This window comes from Augochlora pura, chromosome 7 (genome assembly GCF_028453695.1).
Source record: "Augochlora pura isolate Apur16 chromosome 7, APUR_v2.2.1, whole genome shotgun sequence".
Taxonomy (NCBI): Eukaryota; Metazoa; Arthropoda; class Insecta; order Hymenoptera; family Halictidae; genus Augochlora; species Augochlora pura.
The window spans coordinates 37,230,018-37,258,015 of record NC_135778.1 but is presented as its reverse complement, the minus strand read 5'-3'; the positions used below and the strand labels follow the sequence as shown (position 1 = coordinate 37,258,015).

General features: G+C 38.6%; 1 protein-coding gene across 1 annotated transcript in view; it reads right to left on the bottom strand.

The window, feature by feature from the left end:
- The window catches only part of Con (leucine rich repeat protein connectin), a 262,102-nt gene that overhangs the window by 146,461 nt on the left and 87,643 nt on the right, over positions 1-27,998 (bottom strand). The window contains exon 3 of the mRNA XM_078186729.1: positions 21,266-21,759. Coding sequence (XP_078042855.1) covers positions 21,266-21,759 — 494 coding nt within the window. The remainder of the gene's footprint in view (positions 1-21,265; positions 21,760-27,998) is intronic.

Sequence of the window (27,998 nt, the reverse complement as noted above, 5' to 3'; positions counted from 1 at the left end):
CGGGGAAACGAATTTCGGTTCGATGTAAACCTCTGGAAAGGAGTTCTCGATGATCGTGTATGCTCGCAGAAAATTTAGAAGGAATGTTCTCTGTAGAATAATATTAAAAAGATTTATTCGAGTTGTGAAAATGTGATTTTATTGAGGTTAGATGGGTGGAGGATGTAAGTGGGATCTAAATAAAATAAATTAAAATATAATTAGGTAATTTTTTAGTTATTAAAAATAACCATAGTAGGACATAATGTTATGCGATCATATACGCTGACACAAAATTTTTAAGGTTATAAAATTTTCTTTTATAAATTTTCTTTTATTAGAATATAGAACGTAAGTGGAATCTAAATAAAATTGATAAAAATATAATCACGTGATTTTTCAGTTACTGAAAATAACCATAGTGAGAACAAAATGTTATTTAATCATATACGTTTGAACAAGATTTATAAAGAATATTCTTGTTTTTGAATTATGAAATATTCTTGTGAGAGACGGGAACATTGACTTTCTTTTGAGGTTAGAACGCTAAGATTTCTTTAGTAGATTATATATTTTTCACAGATCTTTCATAATATAAAAATTATTATGGAACGTGCTGCAACAATTTTAGTGGTGCCTCAGAGTCACCACTCGAGTGCAAAGGGTTAAGTGTAATGGAATTGACTGTAACAAAATAGTAATAGCAGTCGGCGGTTTATAGTCGCCGTTCGAGCAAGCAAGGGGTGAAAGATCGGCAAACAATTTGATCTGGAAAGAACACGGTACGGAAGAAAAAGGGGTGCGATAAATCAAAGTCACCGTGCTCATACACCGTGTATTTCATTTCATTCTGTCTACACGGCCGCCGTATTTCGCTAGGCCGTGTCTAATGTTCGCTTTGTTACCGAATCCTCTTAAATGGGAACAGCTCGGAGACAACCGAATCCTGGTGTAATTCTCTTATCACAATATGGATCTGTTTCGTTGGTTAATTTCGACGGTATACCGAACTGCGAAACGAATTGTATCGAGGAAGTCGAGACTGCTATAACCGATGCAACATTTCCCTTAAATAATTCAATATTAATTTAACTATTTAGGATACAACAGTTTGATACCAGTGTACGAAAATTTTTATATAATTTTATATTATTATGAATTAGGAAATATCGATCTCTGAATATAAATTAAAAGCGAATTCAGAATATTTAATGAAAAGCTGAGGTTGGCTTTTAAATATTTAAGGAAAAACTGAATTTGTGGTTTAAAAAACAATATTTAAGGAAAAACTGAATTTCTGGTTTAAAAAACAATATTTAAGGAAAAACTGAATTTCTGGTTTAAAAAACAATATTTAAGGAAAAACTGAGTTTTTATTTAAAAAAGAAAATATTTAAGGAAAAACTGAGTTTGCCTTTTAAGAAAAAATATTTTTAAAAAAACTGAGTTTGACTTTTTAAAGAACAGTATTAAATTTAAAGAAAAACAACAGTTACATCTTTAACAATTTTTCATAATTTAAAAATTTAGTTTAGAGCATGCAGTAACAATTTTAGTGGTGCCTCAGAGTCACTCGAGTGCAAAGGGTTAACTAAATAAATAAATATAAAACAGAGTTGGAACAAGGATTATAATATTATTCCAACAATATTGCGAATAATTATTGACTGCTCCTGTTTTTACGGAACCAAATAATTATTGAACAAATACGGAATTACAATTCCCAAATATAAATCATGGATTTTCCTATCAATACTGTATTCGTGTCTGTTTGTTGCACCGAGAGTTGTATTTAACGGCTACGCGAACCAAGCGTACGCGGAATTGTAAATAACAAAATATTTTTCAGATAAACGCCGAGATCTGCATATTTCTGACTCGGCCAATGTTTGTTTCGCGATGCAACGCGATGCAACGCGTTGCATTCCTCTGCGGCCGTAGCAAAAATTATCTAGTTATGTATCAATGATCGATTTATCCCAGAATAACAAACTTTACGGTGCAACGTTCGAAAAAACTTTTAACTCTAAAATGTGGTATGGAAAAACAGATTCGTCGACGAAGTATGAAAAAGCGCTTTGTGGTTTATCATTTTATAAATAATAAATAAGCAATAGATAAACTCTGACTCGAATGGATTTTTATTCCAAGAAAATCCTGCTCGGATAAATTGTTATTCCATTGGATATTTACTCGACAGTTTCGGATAATATTTCATTGGTTAAGCTGTTATTTAATCAATAATTTTGGGAGTGATATGTGGCATTTTTGTATCAATGAAAAATACACCTTGACACTTAGGAGATATTTGTCATAATCATACTAGTTAAGGTTATGTCAGTTAAGTTTAAAAAACATATAAAACTGGTAATATTATTTATAAAAGTAATAGTCTAGGATAATACGATATCACATTATTCAAATATTCTTAATCTTAATAAATATATAAAAAGGCCTATTATTAACTTTAATTTCAATTTCCAAATAGCTTAAAAAAGTACGATTTTGACAGTATATAAAATCGTATCTCTCTTACAATTTTTACATTAAATTCCCCTTTTAAAAATGCTGAATGTGAAAAATGTAATATACGGTCACTTATAGAACGATTTCAATTTATTCCATATATTTATTTATTAACGAAATGAATAATCGCTATCTCCGCTGCTCTCGTCGGCAGAAAAGCATCTGGAATTAGCAGAACCATCGCTAAAGTAATCCAGAAAAGTGGAATTAGGGTCGAAGGGTAATTTTTGAGTGTAAGACCTGGATTTGAATTTATTTCCGTTGGAGAACGTAAAAACATTTAAATGGGTTAAGAAGGGAATAAAGTAATTTCGACTTTCAGAAAGTAACATACAAACTCGACGGTCATTAACCCTTTGCACTATAATAACGAGTCCGACTCGTGACAAATATTCAATGCTGGATGTAATAAATAATATTATTAATTCTTTCAAAATCGAAATAAAATTGAATTATTCTATTATCGAAGTTTTGGAACGGCAGTAAATAAAGACAATAGAATAAACAAAAATGATCTGTTCCGATTTTTATTAACAAGCTGTTAGTTATATTCAACCGTCCCTTTAAGAAAGGTTCAAATTTTATTCTCTCGTCACCAATATTTAAACATTCAACCAGATGCAAGCACGTAATAAATATAAAATTTATTTTTCTTCTAAGAAATTAGTGCGACCGAAAAAATTCTAATAATAGTAATCGAAAAAATTTTAATAATAGTAATCGAAAAAATTCTAATAATAGTAATCGAAAAAATTCTAGTAATAGTAATCGAAAAAATTCTATTAATAGTAATCGTAAAAAAATGGCACGGCAAGGGGTGAAGAGCATTATCGAGAACAAATAAATACTGATCAACGCGGCGTGAAAGGGTTAACCAGCAAGAATGGAACTCCAGCCGTGCGTTCATTACCAAATAAACTGCTTCCATAAATAAAAACGTATCCATAAACAGCTCCCCCCGTAAATAAAAATGCAGCGAATAAACTGCCTCGAGCTACTCTCCGTAAGTGAATAAGACATAATCCGTAAAAGCGGGATCCGCGCGACGCCAGCGAACAAAGCGATTAGATATTTATTCGTTAAGAGTTTTATCGCAGCGACGAAGAACGAGGAACGCGAAAGAACAATTCGAGGCGACCGGGACGGATCCGCGGAGAAGTCGATGCCGGTGTTTAATTATTAACAAGACGGAACTCGTGATTGTCGTGTCGCTCGCCTAACTTGCCACCCCCCACCCCTCCGGGTGTGCTCGATTTTAATTGACGGGGCGAAAAGCGTCGCACGGTCCCGTGGCCACAGAATGCAAACGCGAAAGTCAGAGGAGAGAGAGGCCACGCGTCAATTTTGCGGTGCGCGCGCGCGCGCGCGCTCGCTTTCGAGAGTGCAGCAGCGTGGTGCATCAAAGTTCGCGGCCTGGCGCAGCAGCACACCCTTCGGAAACACACCTACGCGAGGAGTCGCACGCGCTACGGTAACCACGGGCCGAAAAAGGGGGACGCACGTGTCGGCCGCCGAGATGTCTTGTTAGGCACGCGTGTCGGGGAGACACGAACCTGAATAACAGCGGCGCTTATAATTATTCAAGCGATAGCGGGCCGTGCTCTGGCGTTCCGCTGAGCTAACAACTTTGTTCTTGTGAGGGAAAAACCGGCGCGAACCGAACCTGGCCGAAGTATTTTATTTTCCGGGCAATTCGTTTAACGAAGATATCTCTAATGTTCTTGCCTTTAACCCTTTGTTGTACTTTAACGAGTCCGAATTGTAATGCAAATTACTAGGATAAATAATAGTATAATAATAGTATAATATTACTAGTATAAATAATAGTATAATATTACTAGTATAATAATGATTAAGTATGGATGTTATTCTGTTCTTTAAAATTGGGATAAAATTCTTGTTATTAACCCTTTGCGGTCGAAGCCAATTTTACTGCAAATCTGAAAACATTTTTGTATTGTACAGTATTTCCATTTTAAGCAACAAAATGCATTTTATATATACCAAATTAAATCTTGTGATTCATAGTAACAATTTCATTTTCAACAATTTTTATAACATTAAACTTTATTGCTATAAAAATGATTTTAAAAGGTGACAGAACAATTTCAGTGGTGCCTCAGAGTCACCACTCGAGCGCACGATTTTCAATAAAATATACTTTCCACGAGGTTCAATAAAATATACTTTCCACGATTTTCAATAAAATATACTTTCCACGATTTTCAATTAAATATACTTTCCACCATTTTCAATAAAATATACTTTCCACGTCACAATTTTCCATTCACGTTCCGCGAATGTTTGTCGATATAAACAGTTAGAAACAAACGTTTCAACGAGTACTATGTCACGCTAGAATCGCATCAAACAATCGCGCCTCGTTCTACGATATCGCTTTTGTAAGTCCTGATGTAGCATGGAATTCGCGGTGCATTAACGTCAAAGCGGCGGCGTCGAGAGCGAAGGATTAAATTGGCTTAACAATATCGTCGAATCTGACATACAGGAACCATTCTAACCTCGATTCGAATCGAACAAAGAAATCTTGCCTTTGACTATAATTTCGAATTTTGACTCTGGCGGTCATTTCGAATTTTGACTTTGGCTATAATTTCAAATCGAACGAGATGCGTTCATTATTTACTGCGCATCCGACTCGTCTACTTGGTTTTGCCAAGGATTATTTTCGTGGCCACTCGTGGACTTATCGGTGGCTAATTTATTTCCGATATTTCGGTAATTAGACGAGAGATCCAGCTGCGGTGGCCACTAAATTAGGTTCGCGAAAGGAAAGAAAAAGCGAGAGTCGATCGATCGAAAAGCGCACTCGACCTGGGAAAATCAAATATTTTTCGGCGGTGTTATGCGTTACAGAGTTGACTATATTTCGCGATAAAATAACGTCACCCTCGCGGCAACTTAACCTCTTGATTAGGGCAGACTTTGGTATACAGCTGATTTACTATACTGTAGGATTTTAATTATGGTGCGCGCCGAGCCATTTTATTAAATATTACGTGACATAACCTGACACATTTTATGAAAATTTTAAGCGCCTATAGGCACGCACAGTAATCAAAGGGTTAATGCGTTGAGGATGCCTTTAAGGGTGAACTAGTTTATGAACAATTGCAACAGAGCCAATAATTGCAACAATTAGAGCCCTTGCAATCTGATTGCTGGACAGACTCCAAAGTAATTTTAGAATGTAAAAAGCAAGCAACCCTCATTTCTTAGAGATACCTTCGTAGTTAAAGCGGTGGGAGCAGCTGCTTTCCTATTGGTTCATTTAACAATAAATATAAAAAGAATTGGTCCAACCATTATCCAAATAATCAGCGTTCGAAATTACTAAATTTTAAAGCTACATTTCGAAACAATTACTAAAAAAATCCAGAATATCTAACGAGCTTTCACAAACCAGCCAATCCCCCTTGCAAACGCAAATTTCTTTATAACCAGCGCCGCGACGGCCGCGAAATCTCGCGGATTTCGAAGAAAACGCTCGCCGTTACGCAACGAAAAAAGTCCGGCGACCATCGGGGAGGGGGGTTTCGGCGCGGCGCGGCAGGATCGTATCGGACCCTTTCCGCCATTTATTCATCGACTTCGGCCGACGACCGCGCGCAATCATCTTGTTCCACGATATTTCACTGCCTCAAACACGAACTTCCCGTTCCGTGGAAAGTCCCGCGAGTCTTAAATACGTTTTATAGGCCATTCACGGAGGCAACGAGGAAAGAATGGACGTGCTTGATTTATGATTTCTCCCTAGTAGTCTTTGTTACCGGGCCCCCCTCTCCTTCCCCCTCCCGCCCCGCAATCCCGGCTCTCGCCCAGGAAAATCCTCGTTAATGCAGGATGGTCGAACAAGCCGGGCCGACACAACAAATACTTCTATTAAATTTCTCGGTGTGCCGGGAGAGATGCTACATTCATCATGCGGCCGGGCCGGCTGCATTGAAAACCGTTCGTGTTTTCTTAAAATTAAGTGCGCGGTCGCGGTGATAAATTGACTCTCCGCGCGATTCCGCGTAGTTCGCGGATCCGCGGAGAGAATGCGCATTTCTCTGCTTCGATTTTCTTATCTTTTTCGAGATTGTGGAGCTCGCTGGTTAAGGAATTATCAACAATTCTTTTATATGTGTTGATTAATCAAATATACGTGCCGCAGTAGACGTAATAATTTTCGAGTATAATTTTTCGAAGATCGTATTTTGAGGTTAGGAATGTGTATACATGTCCGCCAGTTTGTTTCGCCATTTTTAGAGTACGATAATTGCTTGAAAATAGGCACGTTATTATATCTTATTGATTAATATTTTCCATTCAAGATTCACTTCTTAAATTTCATTTATTGTTTATGTTTACTCAATCTACAAAATAACCAGTCTTTTAATTAGATTTATTAGCGATACGTTCAAGGTATCGCATCGAAATAACATTGCAAGAAGATATTTAAAAAACATACTAATGACCAAATCTCCAATTTTCAAAAATTTTTAAATAAAGCGTTTCGGTGTCCGATTGATTAAAAATATATCTTCGATGCATGGGAAACGCTCTGCTCGCGTTTATCGTTTCGTTTGACGCGCCACATCGGTTCGTTTCTAATTAAAAATTAAAAAGAGGAAATAAATTTCTTTGCGTTTACATTATCGATTGGCGCGGGCCAACGTAAAATGATGGATAAAGATTAAACGGTTGTCTTTGAATAACGAGATATTTATGATTTCCGCGCGAACGAGCATAAATTTTATTTAATCTGCGCGAGAGGGGAAAATACATGACAAATGATATTATGCCGCATGTTATTATAAGCTGTTCGTATTAAATGTTATCGGCCGCGCTCGTACACAGCAGGAAAATGTTTTACGATCCGCGGATTTTGTATCGGTCAGCACCGTGCACCGTTGGAACAATAATATTGTAGAAAATGTATGGAGTGAACTCAGCGAAATGGCACGCGAGAATGACAAGTAGAATAATGATATTAATGAGTTCGGTGCTGCGATTTTCCAATCACGGGCACGTTCCGTCGAAATTTAGAGGAAATATCGTAATAAAAATCTGCTCGATTACACTCTAAATAATCTGTACGTTAATGGTATTCAAATTACAAAACAGTTTTATTTATTTCAATTCATTGGATTATTTCTTTAATTTATTTGGTTGATTGGACGTTGGTTACAAATAGGTGGCTTTATTTTTCATGAAATTCTATTTTTCCACAATATTAAAGTTATAATTAACATCGAACATAGTGAATCAGTAATTTTATAAACAAAATGAATGTGTTAAGCTAACTAATTTTTTCCTACCATGATTATTCCAAAATCATGATTGGAATAATAATAATTCAGTTAGTCAGTAATTATTATTTTTTATCGTCCAATTTTTTATATATCTTTACAATTATATGTCGTAAATGTATACACGGTATAGTGCATTAAACCTATGCACATGAAATGGAAATATCGGCCGCGCAAACTTTTCATGGTTAGGTTATTCTACTGCTAGTATACTTTTGCATTCAAAGCGCAATAAAATGGCAACAAAAAATTCTACATCAATTTTTATGGGTCCGTTTTAAAGAGGATATTTCGATGTTTTAACCCAGGATTGCTTGAGTAACAAAAAAAGATTGTTAAACTTCGCAAAGAATTTATTAATTTAACAGATTATGGGGTTTTCTGCTATAAATCGCTAAGAAATAAAATAGGATCATTTTGCATCGAGTTAAATCAGTAGGAAATGATAGAAAATGATTTGGCATCAGGCTCAATCGCTACAAAATGTAATTACCGTACCAATTAATAATAATTTGATCAAATTAAAGAGGATCGTGCAGTATCGGGTTAAATTGCTAGAAAATTAAAGAGGATAATTTGACGCGAGGCTGAAAGACGAGATAGTTATCTAAATAAACTTGCAAAATTCTTTATGAACATTATTGTGATTTAAATAAATTACAATAAATTATTGCGCTAATAGCAATTATTTTTATTAATTATATTTATCCCTTGAAGGAAGCATTTACGAGCATACTTGCAAAGGAAAAATTTGTTTCTTTAACGATCCAAAATTGATATAATTTATAAGTTTATAATCTACAAAATTTAGTACATTCTCTATAAAAATAAAATTGTTAAATACACGTGTATCATAATAAATTATATATTACTCCAAAACAGTAAAGAATATAATTTCTCAATACAATATTTCCAATATAATAGCGTGTTCTATTAAAACGATTTATTCCAAGCCCGTGGAGTCGATAGTTTCGTCATTTAAAAAAAAACGAAGGAAACCGAGTTAACCAACTCCGCCCGCGTCATCGCCGATTCGATCGCTACAGGACAAGAAGAAACTCGCGCGATGTCGTATCCGCGTGAAACTGCGGTGCACTGGGGGCGCCGAAACGCGCCCGATTACTCAATTGCGGTCGGCGCATAGGCGGCGCGTGTGCGCGTGATTACGCGGGAACCCAAGTAAAACGCCGCCTGCAGATTTTATTAATCGTCGACGGTGTGGCCGTGCCACCTGCTCGTATTCTGATATATCGCGTAACAGCGGCGATGAGGTAATAAATCCGCGGCAATTACTCTCGCGGGCCGCGTTCTCTCTCTCTCTCTCTCGCGCGCGCGCCAGGTTGCAGCAGGACGTTGCGCATCCCTCAAGTGTTTTCAGAAGCGGATCCGATCCGAGAGTCGTTCGTGGTCCCTCCGCGATGTTTCATGGCTCTGGCCGACCGCTCTGAGCACCCTCCCCCCTCTCCTCCGACCATCACCCCTCCCGATCCGCTATTCTATTACGATGGCGTGCTTAAAGAGAACGGTGGCCGATCTGCATCGCGATTTACTGCCCGCGGACACGGGAGATCTATTAGCGATCAATGCAACGCGACTGCCAGGGGGTACGTCATCCGCAAAAGACGGATACGACGACGAGGTTCTTGAACTCGCAGACGATCGAGGGATCGGCGGCACACGCGCTCGACGATGGTCGGCCGCTGGCCACTTGATCGACCACGATTCAACCTACTTTTATCGCGGCGAACATCGCATTTCCAGCTAATTGCACGCGCACGAGTGCGCTCCGATGGCTATTGTACTGTTATGCCGCGAGGAAAGAAGAGCATCTCTCGAGACTACGTGCAGTCTTCAGGGATGGACGGTCAGGGTTTTTTTAAACGGAATAAGCCACGAACGGAGTTTTACAAAGTGTTATAGTTTATTGTAAGGTGAAGATTATGTTGAACTATGTATTGCCAAAATTATATATTTTATAACAATAATAATTGTTAAAAAATTGTTAAGCAATAAAAATGTCGGCAGGAGTCACAATAATCAATTTTGTATGCATGAAAGTGCATTTTGTTGCATAGAATGGAGATGCTATGAAATAGAAAAATGATTTCAGATTTACAGTTAAAATGGCTTCGAGTGCGAAGGATTAATAATACAACAGAATTCGAAACCGAGACTTCGAAGTACGGCGAAACTGCATAAACTATGCAGTTTAGTACAGCGCTTCGATATATCTGGTACGAAGGAACCTGTGGAAACCATGATTGCATCGAGTAACCTCGGATACGTCCGACGCTTCTACCATTGTCCGGAGGAAAATTTTTATTCGGTCCGCCCGATCTGTGCATCCTGATCTACAAATTTATGTATACAGGGATATTCCACGAGTATTTGAATCCCGGGGAAACTTATCGTGGATACTGTGCCCTCCCCCGCGCGAGAGGAAAACTCGGATATCGGATACAGGAAGCACCCGATTATAGGGAATACGTACTTGAATATGTGCGCCACAGGTGGCACGCAGATGCTTCAATATTTAACCCCTCGGCCACCTCCAAATATTGTTCCTTAAAGTCACGGGAGATTACGCAAAGCCATGGGAATTTACGCGGCAGCGGTCGCCGAATAATGCACCAATTATTATCGCAGTCTATCCGACTAACTAACGATTCTTACGAAATACCGTCGCAGTTATCATTGACAGTCTTTTAGACAAATTAGGGCTTTGTATAAATTTATTCTAAACTGTATGGAGCTTTATGTAAACGCTTATTTTGTATATGATTTTATTTATTAAAGATAAGATTGTACATGATTATTTAATAATTTAGGAATTTTGAGATAAAAATCGTAGTTTTATATATTCTATATAAATATATAGAATCAATTCTATCTAGAAAAGGGTTAATTTTATTTGCAGAACGGTCAATAAAATATATCAATAAATGGTCAGTATTAACATATGGTAAATATAATGTACAATAAAGTATATAATGTAGAAAAGAAGTAATATGTATTATAATATAGAAAAGAAGTAATTTCGAGTGCAGAAAGGCGAAGACGATCCACGAAAGGATTAATTTCGTTCGGAGAAAGGTGATATCGCTAAAACCGGAACGAATAGTGTTCCAACGAAGAAAATTGAACTTAATGTCTCCGGGCGATACGGCCTCGATATTAAATTCCTCGGGGATTAATGAAATTCCTAATTGAAAAATCCGCGCGCGATTTCGAGTTCGGAAGCGAAAAATGAAAATAACATCACCCCCCCCCCCCCACCCCCCCCCCCCCCCCCCCCCCCCCATCCATCATTTGCCGACCATTAATAATCTATCGAGTGCACCGACAATCTCCCCGGAGTCGTCGTTTCTTTCGCTTCTAATTCGTGGTTCGGGCGGAGAAGCGGGACAACGGACAAAACGCGACGGAACATTCATTGTAACCGTGCAAATAAAAAGCAACCAACACGAAATATCAATCTCGAGCCAGTGGTCTTCCCAGCCCGTCCCCGTTTTCCTTTTCTCCGGTCCGCGTTTTTGCTAATCTAGCCGACGACCGTGCGCGAAGGAAAAAGGCGTCGGGGTCGAGAAAAAAAAATTGGAAACGTCGTTGTTCGAGAGAATTTGCCGGTGTTACCGGAGGCCTCGGTGGCAGACAAAGGTATCGCGCCGTTTCGATCGTCCGCGAAAAGAACGCGCAACGCGAAGCGAGCATTGAAAGGCCATGGCCGATTAACCCCTTCCCGTACTTTAGCGAGTCAGAATCGCGATGAAGATTTTTGCCCAAACATGAATATCGCGAGTCAGACTCGCGAACAGTTACTTGGGGCCAAACATAAACATCGCGAGTCAGACTCGCGAACAGATACTTGGGCCAAACATAAATATCGCGAGTCCTGAGTCGCGAACACATACTTGGGCTAAACGTAAACATAACAAGCCGAGCTCGCGGACTGATTTTTTGCCAGTTACGCTCGTGACTGATTTTTTACCCGTTACGCTCGCGACCGAATGTTAGTTCCTCTCAGTACCTCAGAACAGTTAGTCGCTTAAAATTTAAGAAACCCCTTCAAAATGCAAGGTACAAAAGTGTGTAGTGAAGGCCGTGATATTTTACAATAGTATCGCGTAAAATTGACTATATCACAGGCATTCCGGGCATCTACATTTCGGATCGTATTGCGACTGTTTACAAACATCAGTCTGGTCTGTTTAGCGCGCGTTGATGCGGACCGCTCGGGCCCGAGTTTCGTCGAGCTAAATGGCACGGGAAGGGGTTAAGATGATCGAAACTGCTCTTAGAGGTTTTTCAATGAGTCATATACCGTTGGATGGCTGACCAATAAAAACTCATCTGTGCCAAATTTTATCATCTGTAAAACCCTTTGTTCGTGAGGGTGGTTTAAGTATTAAGCACCATGAGTCGAGTATTCGTGTTCGATAACGTTTCGTCATTGCTAGATCGTTCGTGCGATATAGTAATTTCAAACGAACGAGTGTTAAATATGTAATTGCAAAGTTAATGAGGCACTGGGATTACATAATCAGGGAACAGATTCTACCAATGTTCAGATAACGATGTAAGGTAAATTATCATTAAATGGCAAATTACGATATTATTAATACGAACTGATGTACTATTACGATCCGATATATTACCATTTAATACTATTGATGTACATGTATAATTTGTCTATCAATGTTAACGAAAGCGTCTGGTATCTACTTAAAAAATCAATAAAAACCACTACCTCGATCTGTAGAAAAATTAAAAATTTATATATAAAGACAAATTTGTTTTATATCATTTTCCAAAATTCCACTGGAAAATATATGATTTTTAACACGTCATATTATTTTTATATAAACCATATTATTTCTACAAATAGTGTCAACGTTATGTGCTAAAAAATTCCGGCATTTTGTGAATAGTGCTACAACAAATTACCGGACAATATTAATAATAAGTACACTATTATTAATTTCAAGTTTTCAAGCATTTCAGTTGCGTCGAAATACCTGAAACATTAAAAGGGTTAAAGAATCTTAATTCAACGGCCACGAATTACAACGATATCGTATAATTACTGAATCGAAATGGGGTGGCGGAACAGACCGTTGGGAAATATACAGGCGAAATTGGAGAATTATTGTGGTAATGTTACAATAGAATTATCATTTAATTGTATCCACCGGTAATGTAGATACGTTGTCTATCGCGACAACGATTTTCTTTAGAACCACAATGTGAATGAGTACATTTGCCATAATTGTGCAATTAACGCTGGAGACATATTACTGAAACCAATTGTAATACAACGTTATCGCTTTGGAACATGAAATTAAAAATTTTAATAAATGTGTGGTAATCATAGAACACACAATTGTGTTCTTTTTTCTAACGGTATTTAAATAATAAGAAAATAGTTATAAATAATTAAAATAAATATAAAGTAATATAAAATATATATAAAATAATTTATAAGATAATTACAAGATATATGAAATGATATATAAAATAATTACAAAATATATAAAATAATATATAAAATAGTTATAAAATATATAAGATAATTACAAAATATATAAAATACTGTAAAAATCAATATTGCGGGTACCTTTTAACACAGCGACGCGACTATAGCATCCTTACTGTTCAAATTGTTACCACATTTCACTACATTACTTATAAATTTTCTACCCACTACACATCTCGTCAAATTCCAACACACTTTCAAAATATTTAAAATTACGCTATACCATAATTGGCTTGGAAAATTCACATTCAGGCGATGTTTTAATATCCGCGAACGCGGAGTACCCGGCGATCTAATTATCAATACCCGTGTTACGGGCGCGGGGCGTTCGTTGTTCGCCGTTCCGTGTAAAAGTTATTCCGCGTAAAAGTTATTCGGGCAATTCCCGTCCGGCCACCATCGGCGTAATAAATGTAGGCCGTCGAATTGGACGGACGAAGTAGATTCGGTGAAATCGATGTGCGGGATACCCGGCGGTTTGTTATCGAACTTTTCTTCGATATTCGACCGGTCCGGCATTATACGGTCCGGCGAACTATCTTCCGACGGATGTATTCACCACCTAATACATCCGAGTGTTTGGCGGGCGCCGGGACGCCGATGGGGATCTCTGATAAATTGGCGGGGACCCGGGCCACCGCGCCGAAAGGAAACAATAGAAAGGGGGGGGGGGGGGGGAAACGCCGGACATGTTCGACCGCACCGCCGAGATCCATGAAAATTCCTATTTCGCAGCGCGCCGCTACCAGTTTCCCTATTACGACTCGAAATGTACGAATTTACCGCCGGTTCGGGGCTAACCCTTTTTTCGAAACTGCAATTCGTCTATTATTATTACTATATTATTAGCTCGGTTTTACAATTTTTATCGACAATACGTTGAATCTAACAAAGTTAAAAACAAATCTATATGTTGTAGAACGTCGATGTATTTAACTCGACCGAGCCGCTCTTTTAACCCTTTAACCCTTCCACGATCTATATGTTAATTCGTAACACTTGCGAAAAATGCCAGCGACTATCGTTGCGCATCCAATGGCGCCTTGCTGTTCGCATCGCGAGAGAAAATAAATTTATGAAATATTAAATCTCAAAATAAATTTGTAAAATATTAAATCTCAAAATAAATTTGTAAGATATTAAATCTCAAAATAAATTTCCGAAATATTATAAATGGTTTAATTTAATTTCAAGAGAATAAAAGATTATATCTCATTATTAATTGTATTTCTTGTGTCACGTCAAACGATAATTGCTGAATTAGAATATAAAATTTAATATTCATAGAAATCTCTGCTTTGAGAGAAAAGACGAGAAGCGATATGATATTGCATATTTGGCAATTTTCTGTTATATAATTTCGTACCATCGCGTTTACATATCATAGGAGGAATGTTCTCAATTTTAAATTTTTGTTCTGAATTAAATATCCACTTTAACGTACATTACACTGTTTCTAGATAAATGAAAAATGCAACAGAGTACGTTTCTGAATTCAAATTTTCCAAATATGGTTACTTAAAATTATTGAAATATACAAATAAAATGCCCCATAATTCGAAATCTCGATAAACCGTTTCGGCAATTGAACATTTTGAACGAATTTCACCGCAGCAGGGATACACATAGAATTACGATGTGAAACTGTCTCGAACAATTTATTCGGCTGAAACAGCATTGGCTGGATCCTAAATGATTGTATTAATTAATAATATTCGTAGGTACCCGTACGAATGTGCGTATTGCTGCCATATTACACCATACAAAATCCTGAAGAGCAATTCATCCACCTAATCAACGTTAATTCTGTGTGTCGTTTAAACGTTTATGGCTGGTATTATCGTTCGATCGTATATTATGTAATAAATTATATGCGATGTGTAAAATTATGGTACATTAATAATTATATATAATTATACTATATTAATAATTATATATAATTACAGTACATTATAATGGTTTGTATAATAATATATATTAGATTTCTTGAAATTTTGTTAAAAATATTAAAGCAAAAATATGTTATATTAGATTTCTCGAAAATGACGTACTTTCTGTTCGCTACTATAGAAACCTAACGTAGATATAAACCTAACCTCACAAATTTAATAGCGACTATTTTCACTGTATATTTAAGCGACTTTGGAATTAAATATCTGTATCGAAATCAATTATTATTAAATATTTATAGCCTCCTTGATAAATATAAAATATTTAGTTTGCATTTATACATATTCCAACAATTCTTTCGTTCCATTTTGCAAGTATTTTCTATTATATTTCGTCCTTATTATTTCTACATTTACTTCTTTTTATTCTCTTATCCTCTCCGTACGCATTATCTTATTTTCAATGCACCAAAGAGCTACTGAACGGATTACATTTTCATTTTGAACGACAACCAGACTAAACAATTATCAAAGAGAACAAACAATTTGTGTTCCATTAACAAGTGATTTCTGTTCCCTCAGAGTTAAACATTATTCGAATCTCACTTCGAATAAAATTATATCGAAATAATAACCGCCTATTAAAACAATAACTATAATATACACTGCATATAGTTTCGTCGATTTTCAGTAAATCAAGATTACCTATCCCCAACGATCTCTATCACACAACTAAAAGAATCGTCCGACTCAACAACGTCGCATACGCGACACGCGTGCCTAATGAATTATTATTCCCGATATTACTGCGAGACGCGATGGACCCGTAATTATTGCAAAAAAGACGGCGGACAATTCGACCGGCAATTTCAATCGAGTTATTGGCCATCTCGTAGAAACAGCGCCAACTGCGCCCGGAATCAGTCCTTCCGGTTACGTTCCCGGAATTTCTAGTTCGCAGAACTCACGGACGAGAGAGAAAGAGAGACAGAGAGAGAGAGAGAGAGAGGGAGAGGAGCCGGGGCGATCGACGGTGGCGCGTCCGGAGAACGGTCGCCGCCTCGAAGGATTGTGTAACTCCTGTGCCTCCGCTAATGGAATCGGACGAGGCGGCCTCGTCAAAAAGTTGATCAACTTCCCTCGCCTCCTCCCCCCTCTCCCGCGCCAGACCGTGTCCGGGAACCGGGGGCGATTCCGCGGGCAAGAAATTTCTGGAAGCGTGAGTTTAATAAGGAGGCTGATGGACACGTAACGTCCTGTCGAGTTTCCTGCGAAACCCGTGGAGTCGTCGAGCCAAAAGGTCGTCGACCCCTGAACAGAGAAGCTTTCGAACAGTTTTCGAGTGGAGGTTCCATCAAGGTGGTGGAGGTAGGGAGGGCGGGCGGGTGGGGCTGGTGGAAGGAAAAAAGGACCGATTCGACCGGAGGAACTTTTGCTCAAAAGGGCGCGCTTTCAAGGAGGAAATTAGGTGTATACAGTGTCTGACAGTGATCCTTGTTAACCGGCGAGTCCCTCGGATTTCTTTCTTTTTTTTCTCTCAAAGAAAATAGAACTTGGCCGCTCGAGTTCTCGGCGCGATCTCAATAAGTAATGATCCGGCGCGGGGTTTTTTTATCATTTAAGGGTTATGGACCGTGAGTCTTCGGATTTGTTGGACAGGCATTCTTCTACGCGAGATCGCGACTAATTTATTATTCGTTTGACGTGTTTAGCCTCTCTCTCTCTCTCTCTTAATTTATAGACAAAAATAGATAGTTTGAAAAGAGAAGATTTTATCTTTACCATCTTTACTCTATATTCCAGTATTTTCAAAAATTAATGACTAGTTTAAAAATTGGCGAAATTAAGTCGTCGAAGAATTTGTATTTTTCAAACATATGTGTGTTATATACTGCATATAATAAAAACATAGAAATTCGATATTACAACCTTAACATTATTTAATTTTTGTAAATTTCAGGCGCCGACTCGCAGAGAAAATCGTGAATATCGACGCCGGCGTCGACGTGTTCATAAATAGTAATAATAATAACAATGATACTAATAATAATTCCAAGTTTATTAATTATTTTTGATTAAGTTCTAATAATTATTCCAAGTTTCCAGAAACATTTTTTCTCGGTTCGATTATCGCGATATAAACGCCGCACTTCGCGGCCAATTCGTCCGACAAGCGTTGCTGCTCGAATTCTTGTAACTCCCCGCTATTTTCTCGGTAACAACAGGCGGATAGCCGCGGCCGGTCTTTTTGCTGGTCTATGGTAATTTCGGAATGGATGGAACCCTGGCAGAGACAGACCACCACCACCACCACCCCTACCGCCTCCAAGCCTCCCCTCCCCCCTCCCGCCCCCGGTATATCGGAAACCGCGCGCGCTGGATGGAAATATTGTGCCCGGGATTATTTACATTTCAAACTAAGGAACAAGGGTGGAGAACACGGCGCGGAAGCCGGCAGCAGGTAGGAACAAGAGCTTCCTTCAAGGTTTACGAGGATAGTTACGATAGCGTTTTATGGTTGTCCAATTGGGGGGAGAGAGAGGCCCACTTTGCTCGGCTACCGGTGGGGAACGTTCCACTAATTTCGGAACGAGTTCGCCCGGCTCCGCCCACTTTCTATTATGCCGAATAACTTCCGCATTCGAGTTAAATAATCCCATTCCCCCCTCCCCTCTCGTCGTAACAACAATTATTTCGGTCGCCCAGCTCCGCGAGACGCTGCTCGCGACTTTCGTTCGCCGCGGAGGCGATCTTTAAACATTTACCGTGGCTAACCGCGATATATTTGAACGCTTCTGAAATGATATCTTTCGAATTTTAATTAACCCTTTGCCCTCGAAGCTATTTCAATTGGAAATCCGAAATAATATCTCCGGCTTACAATATTTCCATTTTATATAACAAAGTGCATTTTATGCACGTGTATAATTGTTAAAACATAACCTCAACAATTCTCAAAATGCGACCTTTATTATTAGAAAAGTTATTTTGCAACTTGATAGAACAATTTCGTTGGTGCCTCCCAGTCACCACTCGAGTGCAAAAGGTTAATTATTTAAATTTCTTGGTGATTAATTATTGGCACTTTTTGGTTGAAGTTACAAGATTCTATTTTACATGCATAAAAGACATTTTGTCACGTAAGATAGAAATGCTGTATGTTAGAAAAATGATTTTAGAATTACAGTTAACCTGGCTTCGAGTGCAAAGGGTTCAAATGAAGTCTCGAAAAATAGGCAGCGTCAAAATTGATTCGTCCAATCGAACAAACTTATATTTCCAAGCAAAAGAATTTTCCTTCTAATTTCGAATCCGCAATTACTTAGTTGCCAATAAATAATTACTCAGTTGAAATAAAATTTCAACGCGACAAAATGTTCACCTTGGCAACCGAATCGTTGCCGAGCCTCGCGCCGATCGCGGCGTTTTTCAGCCCCGTCCGGAACGAGTCCCAGAAATGGCACCGTTCCGAGCGTACGTGTCATAAGGCCAGTTCCGGCGAAGTTCTAACACGGTTAGTAGATTACGGTTGGCGAAGTTCGGCCAAACATTCGGGGAACGCCGCTGGTTGTGACTGCGGAGGATCGACGAGCCCGCGGAGCAGATAATCAGAGAGCGTCTAACGGGGGCGTCTAACGGGAGCGCGGCGGCGCGGGGTGGGGGAAGGTGAAAACGGCGCGCGATGCTCACGCAGGGGTCTTCCCTTCGCGAAGCCCAGAGCCGCCCGCGAAATTGGCGCGCACGCATCGCCTTCTAACGAGCGAAATTAAAGATTTATCCGCGCGATAACAACCCCGTCTAATGATTCCGCTCGCTGGCAATTACCGGTCGCGCGAACCACCGCCGTTCAGATTTCAGATATTCGGGGGGGGGGGGGGGGGGGGATATATCGTCTAACCCCGCGCGACAGGTTGCCTTTAGGAAATTATCTATTAACCGACGATCAAAATGGCGGCTCGATGGCCGCAGTGATTTTACGACGGCGTTGGATCTTTTTGATGGTTTTGGATCTTTTTCATGGTGTTGGCTCTTCGCCTCTATAAAACTGTTACGGCTGTCTCATTAAACTTTCCCATGACCCCTCTCCCCCTCCCCGAATTTCTTGGTCGTAACGTTCGCGTATTATTAAATCAAAATTTTTGGCGGTTCTGGAGCGTCGCGACCGAGAAAATTGAGATCGGATTTGATGGCCGAAGTTCGCCCGCTGAATTATTAAACTTCGGGAATGACTGATGGATTCGCGGTAATGCGAGAATAAACCGTATTATCGCCCGGCAATTAGAACACGAATACAGTCGAGATTCTCGTTAATTATGCTCGCATTAATAAGATGTACCCTCTCGTGTTTCGTTGATGAATATTTTAGGAACTGTCTGACACGTGACACGACATAGTAGCTCTGATTACTTATTATGTATTATTATTTTATTAATTCGCATTTAGGTTTATTACCGAATTTTTAAAAGACTTTATTAGGTGTATTGGGAATATTTTATTCAAACGTTTATTTTTGTAATAAATGTTTTCAAAGGAATAGAAATTTGATTTTAGCTAAAAAATAATTTAGCTGAAAATATGGTTTTGAAATAATAGAGAATAATTGGTTAAATATAAAAAGTACAGTTCATTTTATAAATGTGCGTATTTTATTCGCACGTTTAGGTTTTAGAAATTATTTACGATTAATTATGAATTATTACGATTAATTAGTTTTTTCTGACAAATATATCCTGTATGTTAAAATTCAATTATTGCATTAACTCGGAGCTGCAAAATTAAATGACAAATAATTGCATTCGCGGATGCCAAATAGTAATATTTTGGTACAGATTAGTCATCCAGAAAAGTTACTCAAAAAATCGCTATAAAATCCCAGAAAACTCTAAATTGTTTGCAACTTATTCTATATTGTTTGATTGCTAGGAGTGCTATAAGCGTTTTCGAAGCGTTGAAATGTTATTCCGTTCGAGGAACAAGACGTCATAGTTTACAGATTCCGAAGTTTCGGACACGTCGTATTCGACGCCCGCGTCCGATTCTCAGTCGTCAACCATGATTCGAAGTTTAGCAGTTCGAAAACAAACCGCTTAGAAAAGCTATATCCACTTCAAAATCCTTCCGAAATAAGATGGCGTCCGCTTGGACTTCGTCGTTTGCAAAAATATGTCCTAGACGTGAATTAACCTAACACTTTACCGACCGATAACCTACAAATCGACTTTTACCTCCGATTGCTAGCCTGTTACAATTATAAATATAATAAATATAAATTTGATACCTTTTATTGATATAAATGTGCTAGACTGTACCACTGTAAGCTTCAATATTATAATGACAATTTTTGTAGATATTAGATTTCTTTCGCAATTAATAAAACAGATAAAATCAATATAGAAACGAAAATTCAACCCTTTGCACTCCATTGTCTCTCTCAGGGGACATCGTGATTTTATTGTAGTATATCAGTAAATGTTAAAGTTTATTAGCTAGTACGGGGAATTAATTTATTATAGTGTAACTTTTTGAGAAACAGTACGTTTCTCCGAGAAAAAAACAAATTAGAATATGGTACAATTACTGAGATATATAATTATATATGCAAGATGTATTATGATCGTTACAGAATTCATTTGAATACATAAATAAATTGATTAAAAAATATATAAATAATTCGCAATGTGGGAGGAAAAAAGGACTGTATTGTTCCTTCTGACAGAAGAATACAAGATGGAAGACGTCAAAACACCTGCTATAGTAAAATATGCAGTAATCGGCCTGAAATGAGGGGATGCTTTAAAATTGCTCATACTGTAGAAAATTACGAATTCATATAAATCGATTATTATAATATCTCACTTTGTTCCAAAGGTATACTATATAACATAAAGGTTCATAATTGTTAGTAAGTAACATCCATAATATCGCGGAGCGCAAAGGGTCAACATCGAGCTAAATTTTCACGACCGGTCGGTAAAGTATTGACAGACTTCGAACGAAAGAAACAGGTATGCATCTCAACTCACCGGTGATGTAAAAGTGGCTGGAGCTGTTGTACAAATTGGACGCGATGGGCTTGATGTTGTCGAAGGTGATGGTCTTCAGCTGGTTGTCCCTGAGGTCCAGGAAATAGAGACTCGGTGCGCCGGCAAGAAAATCAGGCTCCAGACTGGTGAGCCTGTTGTCGTTCAAGCTGAGCTTCTGCAGGTTCCTCAGACCATCCAGCGCCTTCCCCATGATGTACTTGATCCTGTTCGAGTCGAGTCTGAGCTCGCGCAAAGTGGACATCTCGACGAAGGTGCTCGCGCCGATCATGGCGATCAGATTGTTCCGCAGGTCGAGCTTCGTCAAACTTCTCAGACCGTGGAAGCTGTCTTTGGTGATCACGCTGATCTGATTGTCGTTCAGCTCGAGCACCTCGAGCGAGGTCAGGTGCATGAACGCTTTGTCGTGCAGGGTGCTGATGTTGTTGTGGCATAGGTACAGGCTCCTCATCGACGGCAGATTCACGAACGTGTCCCTGCGAAATCGAAATACGGACCAATGAACGAACGCGGACGCACGACGGGTTTCTCGAACCGGGTGAGAGACACTGCCGCGGCGGCGTCATCGAAGAAATTCCGTTGGGAGAAGCTGGGAGGTTAGAGGGGGGTCGGGATGAGCTTTATGACCGTGTTAATGGCGCCCGGGAAGTTCTACGTACTCGCGAGGCCAAATTGAATCGGCGCGCCGGTTTCGCCCACGGAGTTTGGATTTTCTCCGGGGCGGGGATCTTTCGACGATTTTTGCCAATTAGCACGTCCTTGGGAATTCTCTTTCGTTTCGCTTTTTACTTTGTCACGGCTGGTGGGGAAAAGGAACCTGCTGATAGTCTGCGCTCGCATGTAAAGACAACGCGCGACGGCGAACTTCGTTCTTCGACCGTGTGCAACCCGGGTGATTAGAAGTTCTGGTCATTCGATTAGCGTCGCGCGCGGACGTTTTGCTTTACCTATTGCGATCGGGCGCCGTCGATCGTCGTGTACAGTGTATGCTCGGGTCCGTGTTAACATTGTACTACCATTTCTCTTTTTGTTCGGTTGAAAGTAGGGCAGCTTTGAAGAATTCAATCTGGTTTAATAAATGTGACAAAACTTGTAGAATTTAATATAGTTTAATAACAAATGTAACAACGTTTCTAGAATTTAATATAGTTTAATAACGAATGTGACAAAGCTTCTATAATTTAATCTAGTTTAACAAATGTAACGAAGTTTCTATAATTTAATCTAGCTTAATAACAAATGTGATGTTTGTAGAATTTAATCTAATTTAATAACAAATATGAAACCAGGTGAACGTACAGCTCAATAATTTATTGCAAAGTGTTTGACACTTGACAGAAACGGGGAACAAGACACGAGTCGCAATCGAGACATTCATACAAGCATAAATTATAAACGCATGCGTATGGAACATTTTAATAGCCAAAGTCAAACAGTATTATATATGCTAATTATTAAGTGTTTTTAATTGAATCAAGGGATCGTTTGTTTGCGTGTAGCTGACAATAAAATGCAAATCGGTTACAACATTCTACATGCACGTGCGGAAGGAATATATGCAAAACACCTGTGAAATTATTCATGAAACTTCGGGCGAAATCCTTCTTATCGGGCTTTTATTAATACTTTGAAGTGTTTATAGATCACGTGACGCAGTTTTAAGGATAGAATAGACAACTTTTGATCTAGGAAATGTTTTTGAGAAAATGTTTTTATGGTTATATAATATTATATTATAATATTCGAAAGACTATAACTGAAGGCAATGATCGTGAAATTCAAAATAATTAATTATTTTTATTTAACATTCATTTTTTAATTATCTATATTTGCCTCCGCGCACGCCGGGACAAATTCGTAAACGATTTGTACGGGGACTCGTGAAAGAGCCGGGCGGGTATCGGGACAACGGAGTGCGGCGTGTCATGAAGTTTTGCCACTCAATCAGCGTTGCCGCGATCGCTAAACGGGCGCGGGGCTTTTAAACGCGACCGTGGAAACTCGAGGCTCGCGGAGCCGTGAAAACTGCGCGGCATCCTCCGGACCGCATTGTCCGCGTTTCTATCGCGTCGCGCACACCGGTGCCCCTCCACCCCTCCCCCTCCTACTCGCCCCCCTCCCCCCACTGTTATCGAACGTCAGCGATCTCCGCGCTTATTTATAGTGTCGCAGCGACCGGCTACAATGCCGAGATTACGAGTTCCCCGCGCGCAATCGCGATCGTCGCGATCGCGGGACCGCGCGACACCCTCCAGTCGCGCCGATAAGGAGCTTTCAACGGAAAACCGTGTCGCTGAACTCCCGCCCGCGCTCGCACACGCTCGCTACACGCTCGTCCATGGTCGGGCACGGTCGTCCATGGTCGGGCCTCCTCTCGATCCCTCGATAATGCATTGCGTATGCACGCTCCGCGAACACGCTAGATACCGGGCCGCGATACAACCGTTCTCGCGGCGCATTAATCCACCGCCCTCGTCGTTTCATAACGCCACGGACCTTGGGCATTGTTTTCGACAGGGTCTCAACCCTTTTAATGCCGAACTACGGTATGTAGCGACGCTATTCTGTGCTTGCGAGAAGCGTCCGCTAGGCGTTTTATTAGGAAGAATGGAGTTGAGGTTATGTTAAGATTATGTCAAAGTTATGTAACCTTGACAATAGGTCATCAATAATCAATAACCTTGACATAACAAGATTATGTCGAGACACTTTCAAAATTAACAACTGGATTTGTTATAAAATTCTAAGTAACCAAAGACCATTTAACATAATTTAAGATGCTTCAAATTGAAAAATATTGATTCGATACCATAATCTATACAATTCTGAACGTTTTTTAACTGCATAAATTACCAAACAATTTACTGCATATATATATAAAAACGCAAAGCAATATTAATCTTTGTTCAACCCCTAAGATGTTGATAACAAGTATTAATGAAGGATTGATATTATTATTATTGCAAGCAATCGAAATTTTCGTGATCTGCAACGTGGAAGTGACATAAGGGTATTGTCGAATGAAGGAGCATCATCGATATGGGATACTACAGTCTATGGTGTAATTAGAACGGTATAGGTACGCGAAATCAGGGGGTACCAGCACGTATTACAATTGACAAATGGAAACTACAGACTTCCTTGCCGCAAGGGTGTCCTTTATCGATCGATGGAACTTAGACGGTTTAGGCTTTAACCCTTTTAGTATCGAACAGGGATATATCGTTGTTAGCTATTATTAAAGAAATATTGTCTTTTCAATATTTTTATTAAAGAAGAATTTAATTTGGTTTATGATTGTGGAGTGTTAAGCTTTAGCGCCGAACAGTGATATATTGTTGTTGGCTATTATTGAAGAAATATTGCTTTCTTAACATTTTTACTAAATAATAATTTAATTTGATTTGTGACCAAAAATATTGAATTTTTAACATTTTTACTAACTAACAATTTCATTTGGTTTACGACTATGGAGCATTAACTTTAGTGATATATTGTTGTCGATTACCATTGAAGAAATATTGGAATTAAACAAAGTTGGTATATTTTGATTGACAAAGGAATCGCCTAGCATAAAAGCAGAATAAAATAATAATTCAATTGAATTTCAATTCTAACATCTTCGAATTTATTTCTCGTTTTTCGTATCGATAGCCAATACGCTCCGATAAAATAAAAACATTAACAATTATCACTGCAAGAATTTTACAGAACACTAGAACGCTGGCTAGAGCTTGGCAGCATTATTGTAAATTGGAGCGATAAGGGTTGAACATCATAATAAATAACGCCAATTCACGCAAACGCTCGAACACGTCTCCGAAATGTCTCTAATGACTTTTTCACTCCGTTTTCGCCAAAAAAAGTTTCATTAAAATCGTCGACCCAAATTCCAGCGACCTCTCCTCTCTCGTTAGACAGAGAACTTCAATAAATCATAAGAACAGATCCTGACTCGGGTTCCTAGCAGTATACTTTCCCCCGGGTTGAACTTCTGTATCATCAAAGTAGAATATTACGATTCGCGCCGGATAACGGGGGTGTTCTACTTTTCGAAATGAATTAATTCGCCGAGAGAATACGATCATCCGTTACGTAGAATAGAAACTGTGTTACAAAGTTTTCGTCCTTCTCTAATTGTACTCTTCAAATTGGATGAATTCTGCGGGGGGCAATCAGATTCTCCAATATAGGAACAATAGAAACTGTGTTAACAAGTTATTTCTACACTTTAGAAAATTTAATTATAGTTATGACACTTTAAGGTTATGTTAAGGTTTTGTCAATATACGGTGACGTGTTTTGAGAAACGCTTTAATTACTACAGTATTTTAATAAAATTTTGTATTTTAGTATTTTAATAAAATTTGTTAGAGTATTTTATTGAAATTCAAGATCCAAAGCGTCGCGTAATTAACAAGAATAAATGTCATACTGCGGATCTTTTTGCCAAACGAAGATCGACTTACTTAATAATAAAAAACATGAAATAAATAGAAACGTGCTTCTGCTTTTAATATTTTTATTAAATTGGAGAGAAGACGGCGATGTTCACAAACATTTGTAATGAGTTTATATTTTCATATATTTTCTGCTCCTTTTTCTGGATAAATGTGAGTGTGGATAAATTTAATAAGTGAAAATATTTGTCTAGTACAGTGTCGTTAGATAATTTAAAATGAGATTATCTGTTTAATATATTAGTCCTTTAGTATTAAAATGACTATAGAAAATATATCCTATAGACATACAGCATTTCTATCATACATGACAAAATGTATTTTATGCATACAAAATTGAATCTTGTCACTCATGCAACAACAGTTATACTTTTAATAATTTTTGAAATCTAATCTTTCACAATATAAAAATTATATCGAAATGTGCTGTAACAATTTGATTAGTGCCTCAGAGTCACCACTCGAGTGCAAAGGGTTAATTAATTTCGATCATTACACACGAATCTCCCCTCCAAACAAAATCCTCCCACTAGCAAGAAGCGCAAGTCGGCAGTCGATCCGAGTTACAATCGCGGGGCTCGTATTTTTTCCCCGAAAATAGGTGTAATTCCACGCGATAAATCGCAGGGAGCGAGAAACGCGGGCCGCGCGGGCTGCGCTCGCGACCCGTATACCCGTATGGGCCGACCCGCTAATTGATCAATCAATTATTAACCACGTCAAACGCCTGGTTTACAGGGATTTCAAGAGCTACCGTTGCTCGCGACAATTCCGCTATTGCGCGTAGGCCCCGCCGCCGCGTTCTATTTCGATTATATTATCAAATACGGCACCGCCGCCGCCGCTGCCGCGATTCAACGAAACGAGTTCGAATACCCGGAGCATCGTCGAGCCGCGCGGAGTGAAATTCCACGGCAATTTATCCGGCCTGTGTTCCGCGTAAAGTGTCGCCCTATGCCCGGCTAAAGACGTTTCCAATTTATCCGCTTACGGCGGTGTGTGGTGGTGGTGGTGGTGGTGGTAGCCGCGCGGCTCGCAATACGGCATAATTGAACGAATCATTCGGAATTATGAAGGGTCCTCCGCCGCGGAGGGCACTCGTCGTTCCGAGACTATTGAAAGCGGAATCCGACGCAGGCTCTCTCGCGTCGCCATTGTCTCACACGTCTGTCCCGCTGATTAGTCTCGCTACGATTGCCGGCTTTAATAAACATAACTCGGCGGTGTCCGGATACAGCCCCGGAAAAAAAGGATGGAATTGAAGGACATTTTTCGCGATTTTAATTTAATTTAATAGTATGAGCAAAGTTAGGTGTTTTTAATAATTATTATTAATATGGAGAGTGCAAAACAAAGACTTTAAAGCGTTGGCTATTTTCGTATTGTTTCGAATTAATATTTAAGGCGATTATTTGAATGAAATTTTTTCTAGAAGAATGTTTCATTCGAATAACGATTGTTGGTTGTATGTAAAAATGATTTTTGTTTATTAAATCGTGAGAAATTATTTTATTTATTAAGTCGAATAATTTGTCATCTTTCGTTCGAATTATTCAGTCTTTATTCGATTAAGTCATTCTTTATTCGATTAATTTATTCATTATTCGAATAATTCATTCTTTATTCGATTAATCTATTCATTATTCGAATAATTCATTCTTTATTCGATTAATTTATTCTTCATTCGAATAATTCTTCACTCCTTATTCGAATAATTCTTAATTTTTCATTCGAACAGTTTCTCACATTTACAAATAATTTATTCGAATCTGAACTATAAAATTATTCGAATAACCGTGCAAATAATTGATGAGCGTTAATGCGATGCGTGAGCGATGATTAACAGCCCTAAATGTATCCTAAATCCTGTGATATACGATGATTTCCTTTGCACTGAGACAATTTTCATAATTATGTAATATAATTCGTTTAAATTACAATAAAGTGTGAGCGAAGAATTTTTATTTACACTGTATCATTTTGATAAAATGAATTCAATCCTCCATGCTATAGGATTCGGCGAAATATACAAAGCAATACTTGTACTACAGCGTGTTGCTAAAATAAATGCATTCACAAGACAAAATATTTAACAAAACGTGCTCGGCTACTTTCAACATTCACTCGCAATTATAAATAGCTCGATCAACAACTAACAAAATAAGTCTAATAAGTCTACTATAATAAAACTTAATTCTATTGGGTGTAATATTTTGCAAGCCTCAATTGTTTTGTAAAAAGGCACGATGAGGCTT